General features: G+C 35.2%; 1 protein-coding gene across 1 annotated transcript; it reads left to right on the top strand.

Annotated features, from left to right (window-relative positions):
- Window positions 1-8,028: 8,028 nt before the first annotated feature.
- LOC145131495 (uncharacterized) lies at window positions 8,029-9,461 on the top strand. Its single transcript, XM_079066172.1, has 2 exons — window positions 8,029-8,446; window positions 8,575-9,461. Exons 1-2 carry the CDS (start codon window positions 8,029-8,031, stop codon window positions 9,459-9,461), a joined length of 1,305 nt encoding a protein of 434 aa, XP_078922298.1.
- The last annotated feature ends 1,133 nt before the right edge of the window (window positions 9,462-10,594 follow it).

Below are 10,594 nucleotides of genomic sequence, written 5' to 3' on the forward strand. Positions count from 1 at the left end.
TTGGAAATTTTGCCTCTCTTTCCAGTGCCGTTGCACATCCTTGTTGAACTAGAAGAGCCTTCATCTTCACCTTCCACAATGTGAAGTTATTTGAACCATTGAATTTATCCAAATCAAACTTGTGAGTAGACATCTTCAATCACAGAAATACAAACCGTAGCTTTGATACCACTTGTTAGGAAGTAAAGCGGATAACTAGCAAAACTATAAACAGACAAGACATGATATTTACATGGTTCGGTCAAGGTGACCTACATCCACGTGCAGGAGGGGGGGGTATTCTTTTATTTCAGAGCTCTCAAACAGAGGTTACAAATACAAATACACAAAGATTCGCCTATTACTCTAGAATTCAAGATACAAAATGACCTAGCATGTATCCCTATTTGTACTTGAAAGATCATACCTGAAACCCTAATGGGCCAAGCCCATTGGCCCATAGGCCCATGAAAGGTGTCTACCAATCACAATCCACCACGCAGCATCTTCTGGAACATTCATCCATGTCATACAACTCGTGAGCATCAACAACATACATGATGGAGCACCTTGTGCCATAGTGGAGCATCATGATGTACAAGTGCACATCATGAACACTAATGGCCTAACATCCATTATGGTGGCAAACATAGTGTAATTTTTGAGAAATACCAACTTATGAGCATCCTTGAACTACCTTGAGCATCATAGAGGACTTCATAGCATACTTGGCTAATCAAGGACCAAGATGGTCCAACTTATGCCATGATGGCGCAACAAGTGTATGGATGGCGCAAAAGGCTTCATGTGTGGCACAAGAACATCAAGATTGGAGCAAAAACACCACCTTGGCGCAACAGGAACATACATGGCGCAACAAGGCTATGCTTAGTGCAACAACATACTCCATGGCACAACAAGAGTACCCCATGGCGTAAGAGGAAGCATAATGGCGCAAGAGGTAATGCATTTGGCACAACAACATCTTTCTTGGACCAGCTCTTCAACAAATAGCGCAACAAGGTCTCCTTGTTGCTCCATATCACTCCCAAGTGCTCCAAACCTCTTCGAGGTGCGCCAAACCACCTTCAGTATGATCCGTTCCTTTGACACTTGATCCGTTTGCTTTGTCAGACGATCCATTCATTTCTCAAATGATTCATTCCTTTTTCACATCCTCCATGAACCCCAAGTGCTCCATTTAGTTCCAAGTGTTCTAAATGCTCCATGAACATGATCCAAATGTTCCATGCACATGATCCAAATGCTCGAGTCACATTTAACAATACCCTTATCGGAATTTGAATGAAACTTATTTTGAGTATCTTTTAGATTCAGAATAAAACAACGAGATTCAAAAACATGAAATAATTCAGGTTTGGTTTTCGATGATTCAGAATTTCGTACGGAGTGATGAGAAATCATTTTTGAATATATAAGTGCTTTTCAGCGAAGTACACGGTTGCAATTGCTTTAGCCTAGAAATAAATTGGCAAATTGTTAGGGTGCAAAGTCACTCTTGGATGTAATGTTTTAGGCTTACCTTCTTGTATGTGTAAATGGGTTGAGTCTTTCCTATAAATAGGAAGTGAGTGACTCCCATTATGTAAGGAACAATTTGGAGTGTTAGACTAGAGAGAGAAATTTGTGCAAACCTATTTGTATATCCTTTCTAGATCTAATATGAGCTTACACATATTTATTTACTCCTTGTGTTCTTGATTTTACATGATGATTCACTAGATCTTTTCTTATTCCGCACATGCCATCATAATCAACACCACTACAATTGGTATCAGAGCGGGTGTTCTTGATTGGATCAAGAATTGATCCTTGATGGCTATCTTGATTTGGTGATTCTTCATGTTATTATTGATCTTCGTGTTTATAGAGTGTTTTGTGTTCTAGAAATCGAAGTTTTCCTTGATTTGATCCATAATTCTATTTTCTCTCTCTAGCATACTTGTTTGTACCACTTTCTCTCACTATAATTTGGTTCATATTCACTTTCTCTCTCTAAAGATCTCCTTGATTTTCACTTTCTCTCTGTAGAAAACCCAAGTTCATATCGTTTGATTTGAAAGAAAAGAAGCAATTATGGAGAAATGGATGATACATAGTAAAGATGTTCAAGGTGAATGCACTTTTGAATATCTTCTTTATAGCTTGACTGTTGGATTGAAAAGTGAATGTGATATCGTTGTAAATGGAGAAAAGAATGAAGTTGGAGAATTAATTAGTTGTCCAATTTATCAAACCAAAGATTTGTTTGATCGTTTGGTTACAACATATCAAAAGAGACGAAGAAATAGGAAAGAAGGAGAAGTCATTAAAGGAATTCCTCGTGCTGAATGCAAATATGGAAGCAATAAACTTGAATATTATGCAGATTGTCGTGAAGCTCGGGAAGGTGTTCTTGATGATGATCATGATGTTCAAGAAAAAGGAGTTCAAGTTTATTTTCATGATGAAAACGTTTTTTTCTCAATTGGAGTTCAAACCGATGATATTTTGTGTTTTGGTGATTCGTTTGAAGGAATGATTCCTTATCGGAAGCCGGTGATCCAAGAAATTCACAAGTATCAAACTCCAAAAGATTTGATTCAAACTCAAAAAATTGAAGTTGTAGAAAGTGGGTTTGTTCATGAAATCAAGTCTTCAAGATGCAAAAAGATGAGAAAGAAAAAGAAGAAGAAGATTAATCGCAAAAACAAGCGAGTTTACTCACAAGAATCGTCAAATGTTGTGAAGCCGAAATCCGTGAAGCAAATTTGGGTTCCGAAGCAACAATCTCCAAATGTTGCATTGAATTTGAAGTCAAAACCCAAAAGTGTTGGTGGTTCTTTTGAAGATGTTCTTGGATCGTTGAAGAACACGAAGAACACGAAGAACGAGTTGTACATATCGCATAAGGGGTGGTACAATGTTCAAATTGGAGATTTTCTCGTTCCAACAAAAGAACCAAGATCTTCCAAATTTGATTCGTTCGTTGCAAATGGATCTCGATTCGTCAAAAAGGTATCACAAATTCTCAAATGGATTCCAAAACGTCCAAGATTTCGATTTGTAGTTTGCGTTTTTCATTTTGATTGATTTGTTTCGTTGGATCTAATCCGTTTCAACCCCATTGGTGATCCAACTATTTTTTTTAGATCAAGCCCAAACTCAAATCATTATGTTACTGTTCATCAATTCAAAATTTGTTTGTATTGAGCCCAAATGACATGTTCGATACTGTTCAAATACAATTTTTGTCCCAAAATCATTCCAATTTAAATCATAATTGAACTCGATATCTTCAGTTCGTGACTTGTTTCTATTGTCGCATCTTGTTGTTCACGACTCAAATCAAAATCGATTATGATTTTGCTATTTCACTATGTTTCTTGAATCGATTTGTTCATATCGATTTGAATCGATTTTGTTCATATCAAAATCAAGTTTGACCGGTATCTTATGAATCCAGGATTTGAAATTGAAAACGAATCAGATGAGTACGAAATCGATTTGATGTCTATCACAGTTGAAGTGGTTTGATTTGTACTAGAATCGACAAAAGAATATTGAAGGTTTGATAATACTTCAACTGAAATCGAATTTGATTTGGAATCGATGGTTGATGCTTTTGATTTCGAAGCTTAAGAGTCATCGATGTGTACAATTGTTAATGTCGATAGTCAAAAGCGAATGGGTTTGAGTCCAAGTCGTTTGTGATTATTGAATGTGGAAAGCGAGTTCGTCTGATGAACGGAAAGTCGAAATTGAAAAAGTCAAAATTGATTCTTTTGTTCAGTAAATTGAAAGAATTGATTGTTCAAGTGAATCGATGTTATATCTTAAATGGAGGATCCCCGAATCAAGATGTAATAAGAAGAAAATGGAAGGGATTGTCGAAGGCTGTATTGGTGTTAGTCGAGAAGTCGATGTGGGTTTGTTGAATGAAATCGAGGGTTCTTGATAATGAAGAACGGGAATCGAAAAGTGATATAGATGTTTGGAGTTATGATGATTTCGAAAGTTTTGGATTATGAGATCAAGGCTTGAATCAAAAGCATTTAACTAACGAAGAGTTCGGAGTCAGAGTATTAAGGTTCGAATGGTTGATTTGCCTCACTGAACTAACGAAGTGAAGAAGATGCAAAAATTTCGTTAATCAGTGTGAAAAATTTTCGTTAGTTCGGTGCTCTAATTGAATCTAACGAAGAGGAGAGAGAAAAGTTTAGTGCTGTGAATTCGTACGAAGGGTGTTGAGAGTTTCGTATGAAGGGTGGAGATGAAGTTTCATACGAAGGGTACCGTGATTTCGTACGAATTGGGGAAGAAGAAAGCAAAGTTTCGTAAATGGTCCTTAAAGTTTCGTTAGTTTAACATCTTTTTCAACTCTTCGTATGATTGGGACAACATTTCGTATGTTTTGAAGAAAAGTGCAAAACTTTCGAAATCAGTCCTTGGAGTTTCGGAAATTTGGCAGTTTTTGCCCAAATTCGAAAAAGGACTGATTTTTTGAGAAATTGAAGATTGTGCATTTCTGGCCCCTGCAGTTGTGCGAATTTACCCTTTATGCCCAGTTTTGCAAATGGGGTAGAGTTTCGCATATTTGGCTGTTTTTGGCGCAACGGTTCCCTGCAGAATTCAGAAAGTTACATTTTTTACCCGGATTTTGGAAAATCTTGCAACTTTCATCCAAAAAGTCAAAAAATTTCACGAATTTGGAAAATTTTTGAGGCTTTTTTGTGATTGTTTTTCCGTGCAAGATTTTTGGTGTTTCATTTTTGGTACACATCAAGGGGAGTATCGTGAAGACTATTCCTCGGGCGCTTCTCACCCTTAATGGGTTTTATAATCATTTTTTTATTATAAAAAGGGGGAGAATGATGGGTATTCAAAGCTTCTCGGGTTTTTCGGGTATTCATTTGCGGATTTGAAGACCGGTGTTACTTCGAGGGGGAGTTTGGTCTTGATCGCGCGAGCTCATTGGATATTGAAGTCGGACATCCAATCCTAACTTTGAGAGGGAGAATGTTAGGGTGTAAAGTCACTCTTGGATGTAATGTTTTAAGTTTACCTTCTTATATGTGTAAATGAGTTGAGTCTTTCCTATAAATAGGAAGTGAGTGACTCCCATTATGTATAGAACAATTTGGAGTGTTAGACTAGAGAGAGAAATTTGTACAAACTCATTTGTATATCCTTTCTAGATCTAATATGAGCTTACACAGATTTATTTTCTCCTTGTTTTCTTGATTTTACATGATGATTCACTAGATATTTTCTTATTCCGCACATGCCATCATAATCAACACAACTACACAAATTAACAAAATTGAGCATTAAACGAGTTGCGTCACAAAGGGATCGATTTTGACGTTCGACTATTACATTATGTTGAGGCGTGTACGGAGCAAAAATGTTGTGACTTACGCCTTTTCTCACCAAGAGTTCATCAAAAATCCGATTCTTGAATTCAGATCCATTGTTGATTTGAATGCGTCTTACATATGACTTCAGCTAAAATTATGTTAGTTTGATGAAACTGGTCATTGGTTGAGGCGTATCAGACTTTTGTTGAAAAAAGCTCGATCCAAACTGAAAAAGCACACGCAAAGACCGCAAGACTGGATCGGAAAAAAACATGAGACCAACCCCAAAAAGACCAGACCGAAAAGTATTGGTCTGATCGGACTATGCGAGACCAAACCTAAAAAAGACTCTGAGACCGAAACCGCCAATATGCGTATTTGGAGTTGGGATTTATACTTTTGAACAATAATGTGTATATATCATGGATAATTTAGTAAATTTTCATGGAAAAGCATATCATTTTTTTAATCAATAATGAACAAATATGTATATCTTTTAACAATAATGATTTGTAAAGTTACAATATTGTTCCTCGCTGAGAGCAGGCAAAATCACTATTTGGCGGGTCATTTTGGCGCTCTAACTTTAGTCATTCAAGACGGGGGAACACCAAACCTGACCTTAAATTTACAAGGGAATTGAATAGAAAAAACACAAGGTCAAATAGTCAAAGGGCACGATGGTCAATACACGTTAAATTTTAGGGTCTTGACTTTTAGGTAGATCTCTGAACACAACTTGAGAGGTGAGCCATCTTCTTGCAACCTACAGGTGGAATTTCTTTCAACATTTTAATTATACAAAATCTTATTTAAATTTTGTTTGAAATTATGCCAATATAGTTATAAGAAAAAAATTTAAGCTCCTCGTACTAATTTCCTTAAAATAATTATAAAAGTATTCCTTTTGTATATATAAGGTTTTCAAACATATCTTTTGTGGTTTTTATACCGTATATCATCGATTATCATGAGGTCAATCGATTTTAATGTTTATATGGTAATTAAAATAGCCACAGAAAATTTTATATTTATATTCGGGGTCTATAAAAAATATTATTATCAAAATTAACTATTTTAATTATTTTTTTAAAAATAAGTTGATAAATTTGTTTTGCATATCCTTTGTTACACATAAACTGTTACACATCGTTTATAGAAATAACAAATATACTCAAGAGTCGTCTTTTCTATAATTTAAAAATTTTCTAGTGTTTTTTTCTTATTAGTTACTAGTTTATAACCCATAAGAACCATGGTTATAAAATTATTTAAACTAATATTAAAAAATCAAAATTGTTAATCAATTATTTTAAATAAATTATTACTTAAAAGAAATTTTTTTAGTTATATCAAATAAATACGTGAAGGTATATCACATACCTTATAATTTGTATTTATTTTATTTTATTTTTTAATATAATGTTATTAATTTAATATAATTATAGTGAAAAAATTTAAAATTTAAAATTTAATATAATTAGGATGAGAAATTTAAAATTTGAAATGGATAATTAATATGTTGACAAGGGACATGATAGAGACATATAATATTAATGAAGAGTTCTAATATAATGACACTTGTCAATAGGAGAATAAACATATTCATTTATTAGAATAAAAAGATTATCAATATAGTTGTTTTGATTTGTTAATGTTTAAATATTTATGTAACTAGCAGGGTTCTAAATAACGCGCCATGGCGGCGCCAAGGCATGCCATCGCGACGAGGCGGGGGGTAACCGTTCCAAAAACGACCAAGGCGACATTGTAAAGCTTGGCGGCAAAAAAACGTGGTAAGGCGCGCCATTTTGCGTTTTTTTCCGTAACGCGTTATGGGCCTTTTGACTTTGTTGACTTTGGGCTAAAGTAAATACTAAATAACTAAAAAAGTAAAATCAAGTCATTAAAGCAAAAGGGAAAACCGAGACAGTAAAAACCTAAAATCAAAACTTACAATTCAACACCATGCTCTCTCGATCGAACTCTCTACAACACTGATATAATCATTCGATCGAACTATCTTCAGTTCTTCACTTACAAAATCGGTCTCATCACTCGATCTTCACCTGCTGGGCTGCTTCGTTTCTTTAATCAATGTAATCGACTATAGTTCTTCACTGATCGAACTATTTACAACCTGCTTTTGTTCTTCAATTTCACATGCGTGTATCGAGAGGTAACCACTAAGCCTAAGAAAATTCTCCTTTCTGTTGGATTATGTTATACATTCAATGATTCATTCAATCTTCATCTACACCATCGTTTCTAAACCCTCATCGGTTTTATACATTCAATGTTTTTATTTCACAACCCTTGCACACATGTTAAGAACTTTCAATTATAAATCCTAATCTTATATGTTATATCTCTCACGTGTGTTGATTTCAGCTATAAAAATTCATTCTCCACTCATATATAACTTGAAGTGGTTAAGTTCATAAATCATAAGTAGTCTCAATTTGAACAGGGGATTAAGAAGTAATTTCAATTTTTCTTTCACCGGTATAAGTTGAAGTTAATTTTCTCTTTGAGGTTTTGTTTTCACTTTTCAATGAGCTCATTCTCACAACTCATTGTTTTCTGCATCCCTTTTAATCTAAATACTTACATACAACATGTTTTTAAGCCACTAATCTGTTTTTAATTTTTTTTTTTCAAACAAGATATATTATAATTTTATTCAAGAATGGCTAATGTTGATCAAGATTCTAATTTGGATGGTGCAACAGAAGGTAGTTCGGATGCAAATGCACCCTTGAAAAGAAACCCGGATGATCCCGGATGGAATTATGGCACATTGTGTGATCCTCTAAATAAAGATGCAATCAAATGCAAGCTTTGCAGATTTATATGTAAAGCTGGAATCACTAGGCTAAAGTACCATGTTTCAGGACTAAAAGGAAATGGTGTAGCCATATGTAAGAATGCAAGAAAAGAAGATAAGGTTGTGTGTGCTGCTTTACTTGAGAAACCAAAAGAGGATAAGATAGCAAAAAGAAAACGAGAAGAAGAAATGAGGGCAGAGGTTGAAATTGAAGTAGAAGATAATGAGTTTTATGCAAGGTCAAAGAAGAAAGGAGAAGCAATTTGCGTCCGTTGGACAAGTTTACAAATCCTATTAACCCCGAAGGTCCATTTCTTAATATGCGTCAACAAAATCTTTTAGATGTACTTTCCAAAGAACGGACACATAGTATACATCAGTTCTGTGCACGATGGATGTATGAATTAGGTGTTCCTTTTCATTCGATTGATAATGATGCCTTTAAGAAGTTTGTTGAAGGATTCGGGCAATATGGTCGAGGTTACTATCCTCCCAGTCAATATCTACTTAGGGAGCCATTATTGAAGGAAGAAGTTGAGAGAACTAAAGGTCTTCTCAAGAAACAAGAAGAAGAGTGGGCACGTAATGGTTGTTCGGTTATGACAGATGGTTGGACTGATCGAAAACGAAGAAGCATAATGAATTTTTGTGTGTACTCAAGAGAAGGTACAACTTTTCATTCTTCTGTTGAATGTTCCAAAGATTCACACACAGGGCAATTCATATTTGATTATGTTGACAAGTGTATTGAAGATGTTGGGGCACAAAACGTGATACATGTTGTGACAGACAATGTTGCCAATAATATGGCGACTGCCAAATTGTTGATAGAGAAGAGGCCAAACATGTTTTGGAATTCTTGTGCTTCTCACACAATCGATCTTATGCTTGAAGCAATTGGTAAAGAAGGTAAATTCAAAGAATGGATTGCTAAGGTAAAAACTTTAACTATTTTCATTTATGCACATCATTGGACGTTGGCATTAATGTGGAAGTTTACAAAGTGTAAGGACATCATGAGGCCGGGAGTTACTAGGTTTGCTGCAACATTTCTTACGTTGCAAAGTTTTATGGAGAAGCAGGAAAAGTTAAAACATATGTTTACTAGTCATGAATGGACACAATCAAAATGGTCCAGAAAAAATGGAACAGGAGCTTATGAAATCGTGATAATCCGATCTTTTTGGAATGGGGTAAACTTATGCTTAAAGGTTTTCTCTCCGTTAGTCAAAATCCTTCGACTAGCTGATGGAGATCGAAAGGCATCAATGGGCTTCTTGTATGGAGAGATTTAGCAAGACAAAGAAGATATCAAAATGGCTTTCAACAATATGGAGATTAACTACCGTTCTATCATAGAAATTATTGAGACAAGAGCAAAAGGTCAGCTTGATAGTCCACTACACATGGCGGCTTACCTGTTAAATCCTAATTATTTCTATAAAGATCAAAGCATAAAAGATAATGTCATGGTTTCAGATGCAATTTTCATATGTGTTGAAAAGTTTTTTCGTGATGACATTGACAAGAAAGATCAGGTGACAAGTATGGAGCTCCCAAAGTACAAGGAAAAAAAAAAGGATATTTTGGAAGAATATCGGCAGCAAAGGGGTGTTCCGAAGATAGCAGTTCTTATAATCCAGGTTTGTTATAAAACTTCTAAAAGTGCACAGAAAATACTTGTAAAACAAGACAAAAAACAACTTAATATTTCTTTTTATTTATTAGGTACTTGGTGGATGACTTATGGAAATGCAACTCCGACTTTGCAAAAGATGGCTATAAAGATCCTCTCATTAACCACTAGCTCCTCTGGCTGTGAAAGAAACTGGAGTACTTTTGAAGGGGTAAGTAATAATTTGTCACTTAATAAGTAATTTTATTATTATCTAACTTTATTGTGACTCTTTTAATCAGATACACACAAAGAAAAGAAATAGGCTTGATAGTCAAAGATTGCACAATCTTGTATTTGTTCAGTTTAATTCCAAACCCATCAACAAATAAGAAAGAAATAAGAACCAAAATATAGATGTATTGCGCTCTCTTGATGCTAGTAAGGCGCAGTCATGGATTGTTGCTATTAATGATGACGATGAGGAAATGGAAGAAGGTGAGGGGTTGGAGGTTGGTGAAGAAGCAATTGATAATGCAAACCAAGAGGCTAGAGAACTCCATGATGATGATTTTGTGTCGGATGAAGAACAAGTGGAATGTGAAGAAGATTTTGAATTTAATTATGATGAAGAAGGTTTTGTGGATAGAAATGAAGACCGTTATCTAGGACGTACGCTGAGCGTACTCCCAGATACACGCAACGTAGCGTCGAAGATTCTAGATGCATGCATGGCGAAGTAGTACGCCCAGCGTATGCGCTTGCTGTTGAATTTTGTTGACTTTTAGGGTTTGGTTAATCTGTGGAATTTGG

The sequence above is a fragment of the Lactuca virosa genome, chromosome 8 (assembly GCF_052849685.1).
Source record: "Lactuca virosa cultivar CGN04683 chromosome 8, Lactuca_virosa_CGN04683_v6, whole genome shotgun sequence".
NCBI lineage: Eukaryota > Viridiplantae > Streptophyta > Magnoliopsida > Asterales > Asteraceae > Lactuca > Lactuca virosa.